This window comes from Talpa occidentalis, unplaced genomic scaffold (assembly GCF_014898055.3).
Source record: "Talpa occidentalis isolate TD23 unplaced genomic scaffold, MPIMG_talOcc4v2.1 talOcc4.2, whole genome shotgun sequence".
Lineage (NCBI taxonomy): Eukaryota > Metazoa > Chordata > Mammalia > Eulipotyphla > Talpidae > Talpa > Talpa occidentalis.
Window position 1 is genome coordinate 133,458,171 of NW_023602073.1, and position 24,562 is coordinate 133,482,732.

A 24,562-nucleotide genomic window follows, 5' to 3' on the forward strand; every position below is an offset into this window, starting at 1 on the left:
AAAGCAGATTGGGCAGAAGCAGATGGACTGCATTGCTGTGTCAGTCAAGTCCTCTGTCTATTCCATGGAAAACCCTGAGGCTAGGATGGCTTTCTAGAGTGGTCCTGAGTTGGGTCCAGAGCCAGACCTTTTTCCCAGATGTTGACTAGTCATTGGGGACAGGCTGCCTTGGAAAAGCGATGTGACCTTGGGCAAGGTGACAAGGCATTCCAAAAGAGCATTGTTAGCTGTGGACTGCCTGCCGGTAGTATTTCAAGCAACTGGATGAGTAAGTTCTTCAGTCCTGAAAGGAAATCCGGGTAGAGCATCACAGTCTCCCTTGCTCTTGGTAATATTTGGTGTAAAAGCCTAGAAACTTTATTGGAGGAAGGAAAGGGTGAATTTTAATATAGGTACTTTATATGTTTCATATTGTTCACAGAAAATATCATTTTTAAATCATTCACTAGTGTAGGTATAAAATAAAAGATATCTCAAGCATATAGTGCAATGAAACATTAAACAATGGCGATGAAATTTATGTTTTACTACATATTGGGATAATTTTGTATCATGTGATTAAATGCAAATCAAATTAGTTCAGGGACAGGAAATTTAATTGTTGCATGTAACCAAACTTCAGGAATGGCAAACTTGCAATTCGAACTCAGGGACTCAGATGCGATAGATGACTGGTCTGTCTCTGTTTATTTCTTCTTTCACATAGCTAAAAAATATGAGTAACAGCAGTTTCCAGGTTCATAGTCTCATTGCTGGAGAATGGAAGAAAACTTGATGTCCCTATGGCAAGTAAAAATTGCTGGGGCAGGTTTTTATCAGGCCAAGTGTCCTTTACAGACCAATTAGCTGCAACCAGGAGGATAAGATGTGATGACTGGGCAGCCCTAACCAATCAGAGTCAAGTAAGAACATAGGAGTTGTGACATGAGTACATGACTAGAGTAGAGAAAGGGGCATTTTGTGGACAAGGAGGGCAAGCAATGATGAGATAGAACAAAAGATGTCACAAATTAGATTTCTGTTCTCCACTGTGTTTTCATCTTACCAGATTAATTTTATAGTATTTTTGACTTTGGCATATGGACTAATGATTTTTTTTATCAAGGAATAGACCTTATAGTTATCAGTAATTTGTTCATATTATTAGGTTCTGTTCATTTTGCACTGAGATTAATTACCTGCCAACATGTACATGTTTTTCTTGGTTCAGAGAAATTGTTTATTAATCATATTAACAAGGAAATTTTTGAAGGGCTAGAAATGAAGACAAAATGACAATATTCTTCTTTTTTAAGAGGATATTTATTTATATTAACACATGTCCCTTTGTAGGTGACATTTCAACTTTATCAAAGAAACCTACTCTGAGTGATTTATAATATAATTTTGTTAGCTATACATCTTTATTATATGATGAAGACTTACTAGAAAATATGAAAACTTTAAAAATAGTTCCCACCAGGTCAAGTAAAAATCTATGCCTTGAAACAAAAATCTCAGAAAGATCAGCTTAGCTCATAAGTCTGTTAAAAATGGAGTCAAACATCCAATATCTACCTAGTCCTCTCCAGAGATGATTAATTTAAGTCGACTGTGAAATTACATCCCAGGGTAAAACCACTCCCAATGGTTGGTTCAGAAAGGGGTGGAGATGAGGAATTCTTCTGTGAAAACTTTTATCTTCCCCTTAATAAGAAAGCCACAGACACATACAAACTTTGGAGGATATTATTGGTGTCCATGACATGTAAATTCTGCTGATGTGATCTGTTACCAGGCCAAGGTGAGGCCAAGAAGGGGATAAGCAGAAAGGGATGAGAAGCACCTGAGTGCCTGTTGACGTTCTTGAATAGTGAATTAACCAGCCTAAGAGTTCTCCCTTCTATTGACTTAGGATCTCCGTATGGTTTAAGCCAGAATCTGACTTCTTGTAGGAGCAAATTTCATAAATAGGTATAATTGCAATGTAGGAGAGCAGCTTATCACTAAATGATGAGAGTGCTCTGTGATAAATGCAAATAAATAGAGGTGCCTGTGTTGAATGGGGTATAGAGAGTGTCATACGAGAAATTTTCTCAGAGAGAAGAAACTACTTGAGATGGATTTTGAAGGACACATTAACAAAGGAATAAAATAAGGAAATGCTTCCAGGCAGAGGGCATGACCTGTGCAAAAGCACTGAGTAATGATGTAAGAATTGCTCTCAAAATCACTCAAGTTAGAAAAAATCCAAAAAAATCTGAGGACATCTCAGAGGGATGGGTCTAAGTGGTACTGAATTGATAAATGGGGCAACTGTCAAGGACAGATGTATTTTCTGTCTCCATCTGTCTTTGAGGTCACATGGGTCTTAGTATTGCTCTGTTATGACCTTGTGTTCCACCCTTGTTGACTTCTGAAATCTAGTTTCTTGTAATATATGGTCCTAAAAGATATCCCAGGTTCAGTTCTAGATAGTTGCAGTGTCAGCACCACTATGATCTGATTTTAGTTTCTCTGTTCCTTGGTCAGAATTTTCCTGGCCAACTCATGTGCTAGTCTTCATTTCCAGTCTGGTAGCCAGTTGTCTATGGTCCAGTCCATCATTTCTTTGGGAGAAAAGGTCACTAGGCTGCATGACTGCCTAGATCAACCATTTCAGTAGGTTTGAGGTATAAGACCAAATCTACATTTAAGAATAACACCTCCTGATGTGTGAAACGTGCAAGGGGGGAAGTAAAATAAGAGGAATGAGATCAGATAGGAAGTTATTGCACTCTATGTAAGAAATGGTGTTTGACCTAAGACAATAGCTGGGGGATGGAGAAAAGAATGATATGATACTGGTGAAGTCAATTCATTCACTAATGGACTCATACATTGATTCTGCAAATACTTATTGGGCACCTACTATGTACCAGCATTCTTCCATGTACAATGAAAAAAGCAGGCAAAAGTGCCTTTTCTCAAAGAGGTTATAGTTTAAAGGTTATAGAGTAATAAGAAAAAAAACATCTGAATAAGTAAAATAAGTATTGCGTGAGATAAGTGCTTTTTAATTATAATGCTATTTATCAAATCACCCTCAAACTTACCATTTTATGAGGGGTGTGGTTTTCTAAGACAAGAATTGAAAGTTGCTGAGTACACAGTTTTGCTCTGCTCCATGTCAAATATCTGGGCTGTCAATTGGGATGACACAGTAGTTAAAGGCCGCTGGGCCTGGCAGCTTCTGGAGGCGTCTTCATCACTGTGGAGGCTGTCAAAAGCTGAGGACTGGGAACCTCAGTGGTGCTATTAGTGGGGACACCTGAATGTGGACTTTCCATGTGGCCTGGCTGCCTCACAGCATGGCAATGGGTGACTGAACTTCTTATATTGCAACTCAGGGCTCAAAAGATGAGTTTCCCAAGAGAACCAAGTGGAAGCTGCGTGGGCTCTTCTGACTCAGCAAAGGGCCTGGTATAAGATATGGAGCTGGACTGGCGTCAGAGGGAGGAGGAGACACAGGAAAGAGGAGTGCTTTAAAGGTCAGAGAAGGGTGGAGAAAGCCTACCAACTGTGAGAACTCTTTCTGTCTGAAGTACAAAATCCTACCAATTAAAGCTTATTCCTTTAGTTTAAATGTTGAACTCTCAAGAGTTTCTCTCTTGAGATATAAATGTCCCCAGCAGGGCAGAAAATTGAGCTACTGGTACCTGAGTGTATGGAAGGCAGGAGGGGAGCACTTCAAAGACTGACGGGATAAAAGGGGAAAAAAATGGAGGGATGTCAAAGACAGCTTTTGTCAATTTCCAATTTTTATTAGAGTCTAGTAAACAGTGGTGCCAGGGCAGAGTGTGTTTAGATGTCCTTGGCTTATCTTTAATTTGAGGATTATAACAAGTCACAAGGAACATTTTTTGTATCAATAAAGCAAATGGGGTGAAGGGTGGGGTGGGGGCAAGTTCTTTAAGTTTGTGACATTCCTCTTTTAGCTGGGAGAAAAGTGCAAATACGGTCTTGCAGACCTTCAGCTACACCTAGTGGTCAAATAGTGAAAGGATCAAATATTTTTTATAGTTTATCATGGCTCTTTACCCACATTATTTTTACACGCCAGTCAAGAAATATTTCTTGAGTAGTTATGGATTATGATATACGGTTCCTTTGGTACAGTTATTTATGAATAGTCTATTAGCATGTCATCTAGCTAAATAATTGATTTCCCAAACTGGAAAAATGGTATAAAATAAAGAAACTGGGTGTTGGGAAGTTGGGTAAAGAAAGGAAATAAATAGGCAGAGATGGGTGCCCATTTGTTTGAAAACATAGTACCAGTATACAGGGTTTAACACCTCTTAGCTTTCTCTCCTTTAGCATTATACACACGAGCACACTCACACATGCGTAAAACTGTATATATATATATATATATATATATATATATATATATATATAGTTTTGCCTCTTTGAGAAAATAGACAGTAACAGTGATGCTGAAGGTAGTGAATGTGGTCCAGGAAGAGCTGTTTAAAGGAAGAGAACTTAAGTATTTATTGAGTTATATTTATGTGGTTGAAAAAAATGAAAATAACCTGCAAGAAAATTAAACAGAACTTGAAATAAAGAAGTAATTGGATTCTTTTCAGTAAGTTACATACATACTTTAAACCACTGCATCAGCCAAGAATGTTAAATAGTCACCTGTATCTTTGCAAGGGGCATATATTAGACATATTTTGTGAGTGGTATTTTTTCTGGCATTGCTTTCTCATCGAAATCTCAGTTGCCAACACCAGTGGTCATCATGGAATAAAGGGGACATTTATAGAGATTGTTCCAACTCTTGGAATGTTCCTCCAACTGGTTTAGGTCTATGGCATACTGTTAATTTATAGTTAATTCCAGGATCACAGCTAGCTTGGGAAAAGAATGGCAAGAAATGATGTAAAGATTTGGAAGGGGTTATATAATAATTGTGGTCCAATTTTCCATAGGAAGAAAGTGATAGGAATGGGTTTATGTTCCTTCATGACAACTTCAATGCAGAATGTATTAATTAAACATACAACTTCATTTTACTGATGGAGAAACTCGAGCCAATGGTGATTAAATTACCCAGCTATTTGGTTGCAGAACTGACTACAACCTATGTATTTTTTACTCCTGATCTACTATTCCTTTTACTGCAACTATTAATGGAAGAGCAGTTCTCTATTTTGGTAGAAGACCCAACAGGTGGAAGTGGCATACACCTACATCAAGAAGTTTTAAAAATTGAAAGATTATTTAAGTAATTAAGTATTGTAGTTTCTCTAGTCTAAGATGTGCATTTTGTTACATAGGAATATTCTCAAATCAGCCTGTGTCTTATCATCAATGTTAAATCATCAATACTTGTAGGCAGTGGGTCTGGTTGTGAGGTGATCATCTTGTCACAGGATAATTTAGCTACTGACGTTCTCATTTAATAGAATATAGAACTGACAAAGTTAACACAATTAGCTTTACTTCTGAAAAAAGTGATTAACTATCCAGCAACATGGAATTAATTAAGAAAGAAAACCAAAATTACAATTTAAATCATTGCTTTCTTTCATTTGACTTGAAGTGTTCATAGGTGAAGGTGTTAAGGGGTTAGGCATACTTACCACTGAGGATAATCTTGCACCATTAGGGATCAGTCTTAGATTGGATTTGAAAAACTGTAGACTGAATCTTATGGCTCCCCCAAAGGAAAAGGCATGCGATTGTATGGACAGACACAGCCATGGTAGTTGGTATGCTTTATAATTTGTGTACCTATAATGCAGTGGGTTTTTTCCTGAAGTACTATTTTTAAACGGACTGATCATCTTATAATTGGTGCCATTCCATCTAAGAATAGAAATAAGGTGGCTCAGAATAGAACTATACATATTAGAAAGAACACTGTTTTGGAAAGCTAAGTATGGACAACCATCACCTCCTACTAGCTGTGTTACCTTTAAGCAATTTATTTCCTCTCTAAATATCAGTTGCTTTATCTAAAAGTGGATCCTGCAGCAATGTGTGAGCATTAAATAAGAGGATGTATGTAAAGTGGTTTACTACAATGTCTGGCACACAGTAGGAGCTTTGCAAAGTCAGCCCAGCCACAGAAAATTGAAGAGTCAGCAAAATGATTTGTTAAGTAATGCTGGCTGAAGGGTCCATTTCTCTGATCTGATCCCTTGGCACCTAAACAGTATTTCTCACTATTTAAAACACTGGATCCATCAGCAAAGAAGATTTTTAATAGTCTTTCTGAAATTTGTTTTATTGAAATATTCAATGTGTTTCCAAATATATAATAGTATGGCATATATTTTATCAAGTTACTGCTTTTTCTACCCTCTCCCTATTCCGATAAGGCTCCTAGAAAGGAGGCCGCACCCAGCTGAGAATCATTGATCTGAAACTTGGCGTGAGACAGAGATAGAAGACACATTCAGTTATTTATTTTAAGGTCGTCTATGGAGCATAGCAGTTCAACCACTTTTCACCTACGGGCTCTATCAAGCCAGTATTTGCTAAACACATTAGGTAATAAAGAAATATGGGATGAATCATTCTGATTATCCTTCTTCAAAGAGTTAACCAAAAGAAATGTAACGGGACAGTATTTACCAGGTGACCTGAGGGTTTTTAGGCACAATTTCACTACTACATGTTTGTCAGCATGGAGGTATCAACTCTTGTGAAGCCAAGGGGGAGGAAAAAACAAAACAAAACAGCGGTTTACCAGAAATAAAATTAAAAAAAAAATGCTATGGTCAAGTTACTTAAGGAAATCACAAGGCCAAATTTTTTTATCATTCCCCCGGGGGACACAAAGAGAAAAGTCTTCAATAACCCTGACTATGTGGCCTTGACTCTGACATACCAACCCCTCCCATTGCTTCTAAAACAATATCACAACCTGAAGTTGACTGTCCTCAGCTGACGTTCCCTGACTTTATACTAGTTTGATGTTCACTCAGGTCTAAACTTTGCTCCCCACCCAGCTTTCAAGAATGGCTTGGAAGGGTTCTTTTAGCACGACTAATGTTTCAAAAGCCACTATTTGCATGTCTCCTGCATTGCACCACACTGACCTGGCCTGGCCACAGGCTCCTTGTGGAGCCAGGATCCTTTGTCTGCTTTGTTCAGCAAACCAAAATGTAATCAAGGAACCACTCTACTGTAGAGCAGAGAAAGGGGCGGATTTCAGGGCAGAGCACAATGGTGATGGCATGGGAAAATTCCAAACGGCCTGTGACCCACTGTCCTCACCCCATGTGGTGCCCGGCCTCACTAATCTTTCAGATTAATTCAACCTAATGAAAACCAGCAATGTATAAAGCAAGTAATCATACCCATCCTTCATCTTTCTTCTGCCTTAGTTCACTCTGCATGTCCTCGTTTAGCCAAACTTGGGTTTCAGAAAGCACCATCAACATCTTTTGGGGCTGGTTCTGACAACGTTAGCGCTCTTTGTGGAGAAAGAAATAACTAATGTGGATCTAAGGGTCTGGTCGATCCTTCCTTCACAAGGATCATGGATTCATTTCTTTAATGCCATAGACACCTATTTCTCTTAGTTTTTTTCTTTCATTGTGTTTATATACAGCAAAATAGAAACTCACACCAATAGCTCATAGAATCTTTCTAATCTATCATTGAGCATTATTTATGAGTTTAAGTCTTCCTGTGAAGGAAAAATTTATTTTAGGCTAAAAATCTTTTAAAAATATAGGTGGTTGTTATTTATGATAAGGCACGCTGTGATGCTTTATGAATGGTGCATTATTTGATTAAAATGTCCTTATATTTCTTTTCCCAATTTAAATGATAAGTATGGCTACCAGGGAAAAAGAATTATTCCTCTCCTTGCTGGATAAAAATAGGTCAAGTAATTTAAGCCAGTCCATTGCAATTAAAATTCTGACATTGCCATTGTTCCCTCTATTCTGGGGGGAAAAGACAAACAGAACACATGATAATAGGGGTTCATTGGCTAAGTCACTTGATGTGCTCCCTATTGTTCTCTTGCTTCAACCTGCCTGGGAGCCTGATTCTGATGATAGTGGTACAGTAACAAAATGATAAATACCATCTCTGATGCTGTGGGTAACACCTCTTTTGTGCTAGCAAAACAATACTGTTGGAGAGAAGAAAACTGCCAATGGCTTGGGCCCTAAATTCCTTGAATTCTAAATTTATTTATTTTTTGGAGACAATGTTATCTGCCAAGTTTATTTTAAAGTAAATTTTACTGAATCAATTAGACAGCGACACTCATTCTCATTAAACATCCTGTGTCCCTTTCACAAGATTGGAACCTGTGGCTTGGTCGCATTCCAACGTGGATAATTGCATTCTGCATTCCTGGACATTTCCCTTTACCTTTCCAACCCCATGCTATCAAAGGAATTATTATTTGCACTTTTCCCAAATCACCAGTTCTGTTGTGAGGGTGCAGGGTGTCAGTTTTAACAAGACAGTCTAAAACATTGCTCATTATACTTTTAAAAATAAAATCCCTTGACCGATGCATATTTTGAAATATGAGGCAAATCACAATTATGCACATTTAATCATAGGTTAAAGTCTTTGGTAAGTAAAGAGTGTTTGTTTTGGAGTATCCCATGATAAAAAAAACAAAAAACAAAAAACAAACGTGCTGCTCAAATATATGCTGTTTGCTTCAAGAGAGAAAATGAAGTCTTCAGAAATGGTAAAAGCAAACAATAAAATAAGCAACAATACCAAAAAAAAAAAAAATGCCTGAGGAAACAGCTTTCCTTTTGACCTTCTAAATAAATTCCACAAGGGGGCGAAAACACCTAATCATCCGGGACTGCAAAGTTTATATTTCAAAGCTGGCCACCCATAATAGATTAGTGGATTAATATTTTGCTCTAAAGGATCTGGCCTTTAATGTTGACATCAATTTATAGCTATCCCAGGCGTTTACAGTAGTAAAAGTCATGGAGACCATAAACTTCACAATAGATGTCAGCCTTCTGGTACTAGTGCTCTAGCCTAGCACCCCATAAACAGTGGTGATTAGGTAACTGTTCTTCAAAGACTCATCCATAGCTGTAACATCTTTATCAGTTTCAGCAAAGACACTGCCACCAGGATTTCAGTAGCGACTAGGCAGAGGTACGAGTTTTTATTATTGTGTACTTATTTTTCTGACATGTTTCTCTGATGTTGTGCTGTTGCTTATCATTGATCTCTTCTTGAAAATCAAGCATGGAGTGTCTTTTTGTGGGCAAAGCTTAAAGAACAGAAGCTCTCTTGTACCATATTAGAACTTTTTGAAAAACAGCCAAGGTACAGAGGTCAAATTTCCCCATATGCTCTAAGCAACTTAGTAGGAAGCAAGACCACAAAAGGTTTTGCAAATGTCTGCCAGTAGCCTGGTGATCTAGGTCACTGTACAGGTTTCATTAATCAGGTTGTTCAAACAAGGAGTTATTTTTCTCTGCTTAAGAGACCTGCAGATATCACAGAATCTGCTCAATGGTTGATCAAGAAAGGGTTTTAATGAAATAGAGATCATTCAAGTGAATGGGCAAGGGGAGGGGCTTGTATTTGTACTGAAGAGAAATTGTGCTTTTAACCCAGCTCCTCTGTTTGAGCCCTCTGTTCTGGCAGAGATGGGCTCAGGATCTAATAATAGTTCTTGGGCTCTGCATCTCCACATACGCATTCCGGCCTAGAGCGGCAGGAGGAATTGAGTGACAGAGCAGGTGTTGTGGCTTATTCCCTGGCAGAATAAATGGTGAAGGGTGGTGGCAAGACAATTCTTTTGCTTCTGTCTTTATGCAAAAAAACAATGCCTCCCATAGCTTTCCCTTTTTCTTGGCACAAGTGAAAAAGAACTAGAATTGCTGTATTAATATGTATGCAAACATATTTTTTCACTTGTGCCTCTGGAAAAAAAAAAAAAAAAAGCAAAACTCACTGTGAAAATGCTTAGCCAGGAAGATTTACTGCTGATTGCAGATTTAGTATTGACATGTCTTAACTGAAGGAAACTTCAGCTTTAACTATTAATGTGGGAAATCTGGATCAGCTTTTAAAATGGGGTGAAAAGAGTTTGAATGATTCAGTGTTTTTTTTTTTCCCAGAGAAATTATTTATTTAGAACATAATTTTTAATAAGAAGTGTCAATTATAGAGGTATAAAAATACCCAGTGGAGTATGCATCTTAATTTTACATCGCCTGCTTTGGAAATAGAATTATAGAATGTAGGTGATCTGAATTATACTGAAATCAACCTTTGTGCCAGACTCACTGTAATTGAACACATCTCTATGTCCTCCCCACTCCTGATTTTAAAATTATGTAATGTGGGATTGAAGATTAGAATCTAATGCTCTTTTCAAATGTTATTGTGAGATTCTCCTCAACCTACATTTCTTTACTCCTCCAGTAAGTGAAATACAAAACTATGTATTTTCTTCAATGTTGCTCTTATAAGATTAAAGCAAGGAAAACATGGAAAAGCAAATAAAAATTCTCCTCCCAACTGGGATCATCTGAGATTTGTACAATCTGACTTTTTCCTATGCTTGATTATGTAAGGAAAAACTTGACACCTACTTAACTCTAGTTATGTCTCTTTTTGATAATACATGTAGGTAAAATGATCTTATCCTTCTGTCCTTTGCCCACTCTGCCCATAACAGAAAAGCCTCAGAATTCTGGAAAACAGGGCATGCTGGAGAGGGAACATCTTGTGAAGATTGTAATTTGACCTTTGAATCCACCTCCCTGAGTAAATTTTAAATATTATAGGAGAACAAAACAGAAAGCCTCAAGCTGGAATTCTATGTCTTCTTCCTCTTAGAACTATAAACCAGTCAGAAGAAGCTTTCAGAGGATAAACTAGAGTGTGCCTCTATTTAGCACTTTTGTTGAGAAATAAAATTCATTCCTAGAGATAAAGGTAGATTTATATTTAATGCCGACCTCATCAGTCTCCCAGTATATTTTTCCGATCCATCTCCATTCAAGTAGCTGTATCAGGTATAACCAGAAACACTGAATTTCCCCCTCCCATCCTAAAAAAAATAATACTAGCAGTTTTTGTAATATTTAGTGGTACAACTCTTTCCAACTCTGGAGTACACTTGAATTTGATGGCAATTAAGGGGGGGGAGCTCTTTGACAACTTTGCAGCTTTTGATTAAACCACACCAAGAGGCATGTCACAATGATAACAATGAAGCATTATGCCAATTATGTTAAATCCTGCTCTCTGCTTAAGCTCATCATGACCTGTTTTAGTGTCCTGTAATTTATCCTTTGGAATGCTTACACTCATCAGTAGTGTTCAAACTTAAAAATAAAACAAAAAACAAGAAGCCACCGAAGGGAACAACCACCCCCAAATGACTTCTAGAAAGCAAGTTATTTCTTAACTTTTTATTGACATTGGCAAATTAAAATAGAATAAATTAACAAGTATTTTTTCAAAAAAATGTTTTGTACAAAAATACTGTCAAAATTTCCTAAAAAGCTTTCAACACAGTAGTATCTTTTCATGTACTGAATATAACTATTAGCACAGTGTCAAAAATGTTGAAGACAGAAACAAAATAAAAACCTGTGAAATGTTTGCCACTGACGACATTCCACACCCTATTATTGTCTGTACATATGGGGGAGGGGGCAGCCAACTTGAAAGAGAACAGTATGACTTTTCCTGATCCAGAACGGTTTGGCCCACATCTGTTAAATCTTCCAGTTTAGCATATTTTAAAAATTAGTCTGTACTCAAATGCATAGTTAAAAAAATGAAGCGAGATGGCAGAGTTTGTGCAGTAATATCTGCCCTTCAAAGTTCATGCAACCAACTAATGCAATTTTTCCTTTCACTCGAAAATCTGAATGCAGTTCAGTCATTTGAAACCATCTACAAAATCCACAAGATTAAGCAGTTTGCCAAGATTAATATCTAACAGTTGAGCACTGGAGAAAGTGAGGAAGGCGTAAAAACAAACAAAAAAGACCAAGTTAGCTAGATATTTCAACTACATAAGGGAGGTGAATGTCAAGGCTACAAAAACGAAACAAAAACAGAAAAAAAAAAAAAGTGGCAGCAATTTTTAAAACCAATTTGTACAAGTTTATAGTTTACTTTGTTTCCAAGTTCTCAAACCTTTCAGGATCTGAAAAGTGAGATACTGTGTCTAAGGGAATGTTTTTCAATTCACACCGAAGTAGTTGGGGGTGTTGGGGGTGGGGTGGGGGGTGTTGATTTCTTTCGCTGGGGTTTCGATCGAGTCAACAGCTTACTCTGCTGGGCTGCTGTTTGCACACGAAGTCCGTCATAAAATCAAACTCGTTTTGCCCCAGCCAGAGTTCGGGCAGCTCCTTGATGCGGTCCAAACCCATTTCTATCACTAAGGACATAAGCACTTCCTCGTCGATGAAATCAGTGTCTATGACATTGGGCGGCAGCATTGCAGCAGGGACGTGGGCCACAGAGGCGGGCATGTTGCTGCTGCCGCTGCTGCTACTGCTGGTGCCCGCGCCGCCGCCGGAGGTGCCGCCGGAGCCGCCGGGGGTGCTGCTGCCGCCCGAGCCGCCGGGGGTGCTGCTGCCGCCGCTGTGCTTGGGGTTGCAATCTCGGAAGTGCTGGTTTGTCCCGTTCATCTGGTGGCCTGCAGCAGGGTGCAAATCCGGCATGTAGTGGTTGTGGGGGTAGGGGTGATGGTTGAAATACTGGTTGTTGAGCTTCTGCAGCTGCATGCTAGCGGGCAGGGAGCCTCCCTGGCTGGCCACCGGGGGGCCCATGAACTGGGAGTTGTTAAACCTGGCCGCGGGGGCCAGCGCGCTCGGGGGGTGCCCTCCATTCACAGTCCCTGGCCCCATCGCGTGCCTGATGCCGCTCGTGGCATTCATGTTGCCCGCGCCGTAGTGTATGTGCTCGCCCATCAGGGCATTGAAGGCGTGTTGGGGCTGCTGCTGCTGGTGGTGATGGGGGCTCGGGAACTGCCCCATCCCCATGCGGTGGGCAGGGTGGTGGTGCAGCCCGTTGGTGCCGTCGGGGAAGCGCCCGTGGTTCATGGCCATCATATGGTCTGCCATTTCCAGTCCTGAAAGTGAAAAAGGCGGACGGTAAGCCCCGCGCCACACGTGTCGCCCACCACGGCACACCCCACTTTTTCCGCCGCTGCCCCCCAGCTTTTCTGGACGCACGTCGGCTGCCAGGCTCCATCGCTGGGATCCCACTGGCAGCCCGTGCACCGGGCGCGCCTCCACGGCGGCTCTGCCACCCACAGCGGAGCCCGGCGCTGCACAAAAAGCCCCTTCCCCTGCGATCTGCCGGGGTGGGGGGACCCGCGCACCCCAACCTCTCTGCGCCCCGAAGTCGCCTAATAAAGGAAGTGCCCCGCAGCCCGGCCGCGAACTTCAGGCATCAAACCAGCCCTCCTCATCCTGTGCGTGCACATCCTGTTGTTATTCCCCAGCTCCGCCTCGCGCGCTTCCTCCGGGCAACCCAGCCCTCGGAGGACGCGGCTGGCAGCAGCCCCAGCCCGCGCCGCCCGCCGCGCTCACCTTCCGTCTTCGCGGTTTCTGCTCCGAAGATCGAGGGCGGGATCGTCGGGTCCAGGACCGGCTCAGCAGCACATAGAGGGGCCTCCTCGCGTGCGGGGCGCTCACGGCCGCGAAGTGGGCGCCGAGGGCTTGCAGCAGCCGCTGGGGCAGGACCGGAGCCGCTCGCCTTTTATTTCCCCTCCGCTGCCCTCACAGCTCGGCAAGACCGCCCGGCAGCTGCCAACAATGAGCTGTGTTTCTTCGGGCTTTGGCCACAGTTAATATAAGGGATTTTTAAGAAGGGCGGAGCGAGAGCCTCCCCGGCGGGCGGCGGGAAAACGCGGAGCGCGGAGCGGCGCGCGCCGGACCGGGGTGGGGAGCCGCGTCCCCGCGGCCGGCGGCACGTGAGCAGAGAGGCTCGGCCCTGGCGCCGCCCCGCTGCCCCGCCGCCGGCTGCTCCCCGGCGCTGCCGCCCTCGGCGCCGGGGGAAAAGCCTCCCTGGGTCCTGCGGCCGAGGGTAGAGCGCCCGCCGGGAGGGATGCGAGGAAAGCTCTCCCCCCCGCCTCCCAAAAATGACCGGATTCCCCCACCCAAAGCTCCTAACGAGCTGGACTGGCTTCTACGGGAAGGGGGTTCGCCCAGCGCGCCCACCCTCCTAGCGCTCTTCTGCTCGCCCAGCTTTGCAAGAGCCTTTCCGGGCTGCAAAGAATGGCTGCGTCTCCCCGAGCGGAGTTGTGGAGCCCTTGGCAAAGAGTGTCCCCTCCCCTGGGCGCGATTTCCTGGACTGTGGCTTTGTGTTTTTGCAGGGGCAGTAGGTAAACTGAGCTAGATGTTCTGCGTGGAGATGCAACCCCGGCCCCCACCCCCATGCTTCTTTCAAGGACAGGCGCGGGGGGCGGGGAGGAGCTGCGGCTGCAGGTGGACCGAGCGCGCTCGCGGGCTGGGCTGCTTCCGCTCCCGGGTCCCGGAATCCGGTCCGCGCTTTCGGGCCCGCTCCCCGCTCCCCGGGTACGTGTTCTTCTGCTAAGTTTGCGTTTGCAGCTCTTGGTAGCTTTGGCATCCGAGCTGAGGCGTCTCTGCTCTGTAAACAAACTCAGCGATCCTCGTCCCCAGATCCACCTTTTTGCACATACACAGTTTCTTGCTTCTGCTGTTGCCCTTGATCCGGGAGGTGGGGGTGTGTGCAAACTTGCACAGCCTCCCTCCGGGCTCAGCCTGACGGTTTGGGGTTGATTTAGAAGCAAACGGGTTTGTAATTAAGAAATTCGAGGGCTGAGTAAGGCTGCTGTTGCTGGAAAAGGAAAACAAATAGATAACATGGTAATCGCTTTGTAAATAAAGTCGTTCTGGAGGTGGACACGTAGCTGCACGTCCCGTGGGGCACTGTGCGCGCACACACGGCTGCGACTCTTCCTTTTCAGTGAAATTGTTCAGTGGGGCAATAGGCGATAATAATAACCTTGCTTTCCAGAACGCGGCACAACTAGCCTGGTCGTCCATTTGGCTCATTGACTTGCAAATAAAACCCCTAACGCAGGTCTGGGCGACTACCAGTCAGAGCTCTCTGGCTTTCTCACATGGGAGAGCCGAGTTGTTTCTCCACCGCCGTGATGGGGCTGCTCCCAGCATTTATATTGCTCTTTATGTGCTGAAAGCGAGTTTAGCGCTCCGAATGAGGACTTGTGTTTAGAGTTGTTTCTTCATAACTCGATAGCCATTGAAGACTTCCTGCTGCGAAGAGCGAGTCCCCCGCCCCCTTCTCATTTTTTTCCTCCCTCTGGCTCACAAGACTTTTTAGGCCCTATTTCTTGAGGGCTGGAAATTCGGATACATTTCTCCTTTCAGGAATTTGCAAAAGAGACCAAATCAGGATTATTTTTATTTTCATCTATTACCCCGCTGTCTTCTGCTTGTTAATGGGCTGGTGTGTGTGTGTGTGTGTGTGTGTGTGTGTGTGTTCACGGTCTTCCTCTCTTTTCCAGGTTCTGTGGCATTTAGAACAGTGCATGCAATCATTTTTAAACCTCAAAATATTTACTTTTTGGACACTTGAGCACACAACATATTGCATTGTTGGTTGCAACAATCCCCTATTCTTCTGTCCACCCATCACCTTTATCTGTAATTTCTGGGTCCGCAGTTGCAGAATCAAAGGCTAGGCAAAAACCTGAAATGCCACTTTCAAAAATAGACTTCAAAATAAGTCAACCCCAGACTCAGAATTGGCAGAATGTTTACTTCCCTTCCTTCTGCTGCAGTCTTGCGACACAAGGACCAGTTCTTGAATGTCTCATCCAAATTCCTCTTGCAACCATTAAAGAAAGGTGCAGTCCATCCAGCTCCAGTGGTTCCACATGCTATTGGGAGATCCATTGAAAGGTCACCTCCCTATCCCCGACCCTTAAAGGGAAAAAAAAATATTTCTGGGGCCAGCTGTTTAAAACATGACATGCTTTGTTCACTTCATCTATCCCATAAATGCTTCCTAAGTGTCAGGCACTATCTTAGCACCTGGAGAGACAACCAAGATAGGAGCTCATGGTCAAAAGAAAAAGATGGACAAACAGACCTTGGACACACTGTGGTAAATGACACCAAGGTATTAAACACAAGGACTTTTGGGAGCATATAGAAGGGACAGTAAACTTGGTCTTCCTGGCCTTGGATAAGCTGGAGGGGTTTGTGGGGGGAGGAGGTGGTAAAAGATGAAAAGAATTTAGACCACCCAGGAGGGGTCACAGATGGAAAAAAGATTGGAAAGGTAGCTGGGGCTGAGAAATCTAGATTTCTCTGAAGACAGTTGGAGGTAGGTGGAGGCTTAGGAACCAGTGAGATGATCAAAGTTTCATTTCAGAGCTATCAGATTAATACTGTAGAGAATGGATTGAGAAATTAAGTCTGGAAACAGGAGTTCAGTTGTAATCATCCCCGGTGCAAGATGCCCCATGTAATCAGGGGTTTATCCTGTGAACCTAGGGAAACAGGTGGCCTGTGGGTGAACTCCACAGTGGTAGATAGTTCCATTAGCTTCTTAAGGTTGCCATAACAAAGTGCCATAACCTTTGCTTACGTCAGTCAGGCTTCCACAACATAAATTTATTGTCTCACAGTTGTGGAAGGTGGATGTCCAAGATCAAGATGTTGGCAGGGTTGGTTCTGAGGGCTATGAGGAAAAATGTTCCATGCCTTTCTTAGATTTGATGGTTTACTGTCAATCTTTGGTATCCCTTGATTTATACATGTATCACCCCAATCTCTGCCTTTATGGTATTCTCCTTGTATCCTTCTCCCCCCCCCTACCCCATGCCATGTGCATTTCTCTTCATCCAAACCTTTTTTATAAGGACACCATTAAGATGGAATTAGAGCCCATCTTTATGACCTCATTTTAACTTGACTGGCTCTGTAAAGACCCTCTTTCTAAATAAGCCCACATTCTCAGTTGCTGTGGGTTAGGATTCCAATATACCTTTTTTAGAGGGACACAATTCAACCCATAATGATGGTACAGAAACTGAACAACATAAAATTCTTCCCAAGGTGGAGGAAGAAAGCTGCGTGGGGGCTCTAGTCCAGATATCCTGCTGCCCCCGCCCCCACTCTCATTCCTATGAGGCTCATACACCTCCTCAGTGATGTCTTCCTGACTCTCCTACTCAACTAGCAATATTTTTGTTCTCTTACCCTGTTTAATTTTTCTCCCTAATACTTATCTCACCATGCCATTTGCGTAAGTAATTTTCTGGGTCTTCACCACCAAAATGTAGCTCCAGGAAAGCAGGGAGTTTGGCTGTTTGTTCATTCAGTGTCTAGGTAAGTTCGGGCATGTATTAATATGAATGAATAAATGAATGAAATATAGCAGTTATCAAGCAATCTGAAATGAAAGGCTTATGGTGGTGGTGAAGGGGTGTCAGGGAAGATTTTCTAGAGGAGGGTCATCTCGAGGCTGGGAAAGAAGAGCAGCTTAGTACCCTCTACATTGTAGTCTGTCATGCACTTGGGCAAATTAATCTTTTTGGGAAAATGGCTTACCCAGCGACCCATGGCTAATGAACTATGGAGGAAGGTCCCCACTGGTGTGAACTTTTGACTGAAATTGAACTTTTAGTGGTAAGCTAAAACCTGAGTTGAGGAAAGACTGAAACATAAATGAGAGAGTTCATACTTGTGACATGGGATGGGGGCCAGCTTTAATAGGTGGCGATTACTTTTATCAGCTTAGGAGGATTTTGAATCTCAGAGAGTTAAAAAAAAAAAACAAAACAAAAAAAACAACCAAAAAACCCCCTCTACCTTCTCAGAGGAATTAGGAAAAATGGGAGAGAAATAAACAGACAGACGCTGGTTGAACCCTCCCTCATCTTCCTCTCCTCTCAAGACCTCGAGTCTGGTTTTCAGTTGGTGAAAAACCACTGCCGCCACTGGCCCACTGTCCACTTGGCCCACCGTCCGCACTGAGACAGGACCCTCTATTCCAGCCTAAGTTGTGACTACAGTTCCTATTTCTGCACGTCTCTCTTTCTTAGTCTCCCTCATCTGGAAGGTACATAATAGAAAATTCTGATATTTTACTATAGAATAATTTGGGTGTAGAAACTGTTGGCAGACCCATAATTCTTGATCCAGAAACTGTGGATGAACTTTAGTGTCTGGGTGGGGACACATGGCTAATAAAAAAGTGAAGGCCCCATACTCCAGCTTTTATTACCTGTAAGTTGAATTAATATTATCATACATACATATATATATGTCAAAGTCACATTTATATACCAGTTTGAAATTTGCAGACTTAGTTCTTCTCAATAAAATACAAACCACTTGAAATTATTACCAAACTCATTATAACTTTTCCTGTAGTTATGTGCTTTCTCATTCAACAGAAATATAGCCATGACTGTATTGGCAGTAAAATGTTTTTAATAAAAATAGGCCTTTAAAGTTGATGAAGTTGGTATTATCTCACCTGAGATGTTGGTGAAAGTAAAGATTCCAGGATATACTCCCTGTAACTCCTGATGTAGCAGATTGGGAGTGAGGCCTGAGGATCCATGTATTTTTCTGAAATGTTTTCTGTTGGTTCTGACTACAACATTTTGAATTTTGGAGGGACCCAATTCAGCCTTTAAAGCACCTCATGTGTTGATACTGTTTAGGTAATTGACTTTTCTTAGTCTACAACTCTAATAATAAACTAGACAACATTCACGTTCGCTAAGTGGGATGAGGTATTTTGGAAGGCAGAAGAAAAATTCAGTGACCTTAACTAATTAGAGAATTGCTCCATCAAAAACAGGATTATGTTCAATAGGAAAAACTTCAAAGACCCATAAGAACAATAATAAATTACATGGGTATTGGATGAGAAATTATTGACTAGATATAAAAAGTTCAGCCAAAAAAGAAAAGATTGTGGGTCAGCAGAGCTCTTGGTTAAATGGAAGGCAGCAATGGAATGTTGTTATTAAAAAGGAAACAACTTGGCATGTGTTGGAGAGAGAATATCACATGATAGGGCTGGAAGTGATCCTTTTGCTATACTTGGCTCTTCTCAGAGATCCTGGTTGGTTTGTGACTTTAAATTTTAATAAAGAGTTACGGAAACTAAAGAAGGTTCCTTTAAAAAAAGGAAATATATTTTAAAGGAATGGGAAATGGAACTTATAGTGGCTATTTAATCTGGAGAAGAAAAGTCTGACAGGTGACTTAATACATATGTTCTGGTGCACACATAGGGAAACTAATATGGTGGATCCTTTCCAGATGTTTTCCTTTTCTACTGAGACAAAGAGAAAAGGAAAGCATTTTAAAAAGAGAGCTTTAGATCAGTGGTTTTCAAATCTCGTTCTGCAGACCTTCTCAGCTTCACTTTTATGTGCTTTATATAGTATGGATTTCTTTGTTTTAAAACATTGTTCTGATGTTAAGCAGTTATGAAAACTAAAGCTTTGGATAATGCAAAAATCATAGAATTCTAATTCTGGGAGAGATATTAAAAATAACCTTATCCAAACTCCCTTATTTTCTAGATGAGAAATTTGAGGTCCTGAGGGGTTAAGTGACTTGCTCATAAAGGACTTCCTAAACATCGGGATTTTAAAAGCCAGAGCATATTATCAGAGGGAACTAAGTCTTTATGAAGACTTCAGTGAAACAGGATAGAGACGTGTTGAATGGTTTTAGATCAGCATTTCCCAACAGGCGGATTATAGGTGGGTGGGTTGTAAAAAGGCAGTAACAGAATCTGTATCAATTTCTACTTTTTAAAGTAGGAAATAAAATCATTTAAAAGTATTTTTGCAGTTCAACATGGACGTTTGAGAGTCTGAGTGTGTGCTGCATGAGCATATTGGTTTGGTGGCAGATTCTGGTAGTCAGACGAGCAGTCACTTAGTTCAGTTACTCTCTTGCTACATACCTCTGCCAGAGGAATGGTTTTTACTGATTGATTACTTAAAGTTGTTTTAATTCCCATTTACAAATGGGTTATTTTTAAAGATAGAAAGCCAATGGCCCTGAATAAAATAAATCAGTGAGAAATATAATCATAACATTATTTTTGCAAATGATTTTGGATGATACCTCATGCAGAGATTGTATTCACATAATAAAAATCCTTGTCTAGCACAAGCGCTTAACTCTAGTACTCAGAACTCAGTGCTAGAAAGAGGAAACATAATGTTGCTACAATCAAATGGTCTTCAATTTATTAGAAATAAAGTTTCAACTGCTACATGCAATAATGGTGGTTGCATGTTTGCAAATAATAGCCTGAAACTATTCCTCTTATCTCATTAATTAGGAACACAACAGAAAAATTATTTGCAAAAGCTTCATTTAGTTTTTAAGTAAAAAATGCAAGAAGGAAAAATATCAAGAAATGAAAAGTATTTTGTATCCATTTCTGATATCATAGTATGTAGACATACACATTTAGTACAAAATCTAAAGACAATATATATCAATTTTGAATTCCTCAAGAAATTATGCTTTTCCTTAATAATTGATTAAAATTTAATCATACAATGAAAGTGTCCATGCATGAGGAAAAAAAGATTTTTAAAAATATTTTTGTGTAATAATTATTAATAAAGGTTGGGTTACAATTAACTTCAATGATGTGTTTATCTAAAATAAAATATTTTGCATGAATTCATTTTTATGTCCCATGTAAGATAAGAAAAAAATGACTTAAAAATGCCTAAGTGGGGTCCTCCCTGATGGTGCAGGGGGTTAAGGCTCAGCACTATGAAGCATTCTGCAGCCACTGCAGCAGGAGTTCCATCCCTGGCCAGGGAGATGACCCACATGGCACAGCAGACCTCTCCTGTCTGGCCCCCACTGCTCCCCTCAGCAGTGTATTTCAGTAAATCTGCCTGTTCTGCTCCCCACTCTGTCTCTGGTGAGTCCTCTCACCCCCTACGCCTCTGGCCTGTACCCCAGCTCTTGTCTGCATAAATAAATAAATCTTTAATAAAAAAATGCATAAGTGATTCGGGAAATAATACGTAGGGGACTCACAGGACAGAAGTATTCAAAAGTTCTGGTTTAAATCAGTGTTTCTTAAGAGTAATATATGGACCTTTTCAGGAAAAAAACATCCTTATGGTCTCCAGGGCTTACTAAAATTATTTTTTCTTTATTTCATGTGAGAATAGAAAACAACACTTGATATACTTATGTTTGTGGCTCCTATATAAGTGTAAGAGTACCGCAGTTTCTTTCCTATATCAAATAAATATATGACCCCCAAATTTGTCTGCTGAACAAGTAAGTTGTTTACTTGTTGGCTTATCAGTTCCTTTTTCCATTCATTCAAAAGTCTGTGTAATAACTAGATAAGAATGATTTGTTTAGTGTGTCAATTGTTTGTATTTTTAAGTGACATTTTCTGGAGTATGTAGGTGCTTTAGTTCATTTAAGTATTTTAAACAATCTTGTTTACACCATTAATTTGTAGTGAACAAGGGATTTCTAAACTAATTTGAGGTGCAGTCTAGCCTCTGGAATCAGCAGTAGGGGCACCAGAGGAGCACCCTCAGAACTGTGAGATAAGATAATCTCCTGGGTGTGAAATAAAGGAACAGAAACATGTACAAGATAAGATCAGCATTTTTAGCAGGAAAACCCCAGCTTAAGCCTCCTTGGTACCTTGAGAGTTAGTAGCCACAAGAATTCTAGGCATTAGAAAGGCAGAGCTCCTGTTGTAAATTAATAAAGTGCTCTTCATCAATCTCTTGTGATCTGATGAGAGAGGGGGGCCAGCTCTGGATGGACAGACCAGTCCAGTAGAAGAGCAAAGGAAAGGCTGATCCTTTAGTCTTCCTCCCTTTCTGTTATCTCTGCAACAGCTACAATGTGTCAGCTGAAATAATTTGAAATTCCAAATTATCAGAATCCTGTTTTAGCTTTGCCATTCTATGAAACTCTACTGTAGATTTACCCCTCACAGGTTTTGCCCTCATTGTGTGTAGCACCTTGTGATTTTCCTTCCTAGTCTTTCTCACCACATGTAGTTACGTATTTATTTTCTGAACCTTTGAGCCCAACGTCACAATACTGTATGCCCAGTATCAACTCAGAGGTGGTGATCAAGAAGCCAAAAAGTTCTACTTCTTTGACCCTTACAGTTAAGCTATTGAGACCTTAAAAAAATGGAAAATATTTTCCAATTTTATGGTTGAGGAAATGTCCTTTTACCATAAAGATGTTTTCTCCTTAAGTACTAATCTATACTAAATAATTTAGAAACATCAGTCATGAATATTGTTTCCAATTTTTTTTCAGTCCTTCTTGTAATTACTTCTTGCATTTAGCTTCTTAAAATCACAAATTGTCCCTGTTCTTTACGTCTTTAGGTCACTGTTCCTGTATTTTTTTTTTTTTTTTTTTGGTAATTGGTCTATGAGTCCTTCCTAATATGTCATGAGGAGGAAATGAATTCTGAGAAAGCATCACTTCTGTGCCTGGAGCAAAGGACTCATCCCTGTTACTTTTACATTTAATAGGCTATTATAGAATCCAATGACCCAGGAGGACCCAGCAGAAGATAAAGCCACATGCCAGTGTTCATGTTTTCCCATACAACCTGGGCAAGAGTGTGACATAATGGCACCTTTAATAAATTGTTAATTTCGATGTGAGCTCCAGAGTATAATGCAAAAAGTAATCCTTCCTATGGTCTTTGTTGCTTAAAAGGGAGAAAACACCTTAAAAAGGAGGTAGAAGAAGCTAATGCAGACATTAAAAAAAAAGTCCAGAGTTCATAAGTCTTGGTGAACTCTGCTATCTGAGATCTTCCATGATTAGATAACAGGTACAAGATTAGAACCCACATAGTGAAACTCTTTCAGGAACACTAACAGAGAATGGTTCTTTTATCCCTTAACTCTCATGGCCACCACCACAAACTACTTCAACTGGGAGCCATAACTCATTTTTAGTTGAGTGCCTCATCCCTGGCACAGTGTGAATTCAGAACATGGTTTGTATGACACCCTTTTCATTATGCTTGCTTGATAGATATTAGTTCAGAGAAGTGATTCTGATCAGTAAATTTATTCTCAGAAAATATATGTTCAATAATAGATCAAAAATTGTTTAATCTCTTTAAGTATAGATTTTCAATTTAATAGAAGGCAGAGATTAAGTTCTGATATTCGATAATTTGAATGAATGGATTTATAGAACTCCCGAATCGCTTTTTGTAGGAGACTCTTCCAGTATTGAACTGCTGAGACACTATAGAAGCTCACTGAGGTCGGAGACTGTGCCCTCATCTGTTATTCTCTGATAGGCAGACCTGGTGTCTCTCTACTGGACCCTCCTTTGCCACCAAGAGTGGGTGGCTGAATCATGATGGTAGTGATTCAACTTATTTGATATAGTTGTGTTCCTAAAAGTAAAAAAGGCCAAGGCAGTCAGAGCTAGAAAGTTTTTAGTTTTCTTTAAACTCATCAAACTACAATAGTAACCTGTCCTTACCTAACTGTCCTTATTTAAGTGTCCATCAATAAATGTATGAATAAAGAAAATTTGGTATGTACATATTTTACAATGGAATATTACTCACCCATAAAGAGAAGGAAATCTTGTACTGTATAGTCTCACTGGTGTAATATTAAAAACCAAACAAACATGAAGACACACAAACACATACAAAACCCTGAAGTCATATATTCAAAGAAAGATCAGTGGTTGTCAAAAGTTGAGGGTAGGTTAATGGCAATGGGTAAAATGGATGAAACTGGGAAAAGAGTACAAGCTTCAAGTTATAAAATTAATCACCCTAAGAAGGTGACATACGGTATGATGATTATAGTTAAAAATACAAGCTAAGTTTGTGAAGTGCTAAGAAAGTAGATTTGAAAGTTCTCATCACTGGGAAAAAAAATGACTACGTGAAGTGATGGACAACTAGATTTATTGTGGTGATCATTTCACAATTTATACAAATATTGACTCAGTATGCCGCACACCTAAAACTAATACAGTGTTAAATGTCAATTATTTCTCAGTTAAAAAATCTTTGTGGAGGGCCTCCCTGGTGGCACAGTGGTTGAGCGCTGGGTTGCGAAGCTGCCCGCAGCCTCTGCAGCACCGGTTCAATCCCTGGCCGCCAGCAAGTGTCCCACATGGGGCGCAGACCTCTCCTGCCTTGCCCGCTGCTCCCCTCAGCAGTGTGTTTCGGTCCTTCTGCCTGCTCTGCTCTCCGCTCTGGCTCTGGTGAATTCTCTCACCCTCCTGCGCTTCTGACTGTACCCAGTGCTTGTATAAATAAATAAATTAAATTAAAATAAAAGTAAATCTTTAAAAAAAATCTTTGTGGAATTTACCTAGTAATGGGTGTATAAAGTGTGATTGTAAAATAAAGAGAAAGATTTCACAAATCACGTGTGAAACATGACTGATTTCAGCTAGCCCTTGAATACTGAGGATGAAGGTTTTGAAGTAGACTCACTCGAATCATTGTAAATTACAGATGGGAAGGCACATAAAAAATGATCTAGTGCAACCCATTTCATTTAGTAAATACAGAA

The 24,562-nt window shown here is 40.8% G+C and overlaps 1 protein-coding gene across 1 annotated transcript; it reads right to left on the reverse strand.

Moving 5' to 3' along the window:
• Positions 1-11,390: 11,390 nt before the first annotated feature.
• CITED2 (Cbp/p300 interacting transactivator with Glu/Asp rich carboxy-terminal domain 2) lies at positions 11,391-13,708 on the reverse strand. The gene is made up of 2 exons (XM_037520999.2): positions 13,545-13,708; positions 11,391-13,081 (listed from the first exon to the last, which is right to left on the reverse strand). Exon 2 carries the CDS (start codon positions 13,071-13,073, stop codon positions 12,267-12,269), a length of 807 nt encoding a protein of 268 aa, XP_037376896.1. The 5' UTR covers positions 13,074-13,081; positions 13,545-13,708; the 3' UTR covers positions 11,391-12,266.
• Between the last annotated feature and the right edge of the window lie 10,854 nt (positions 13,709-24,562).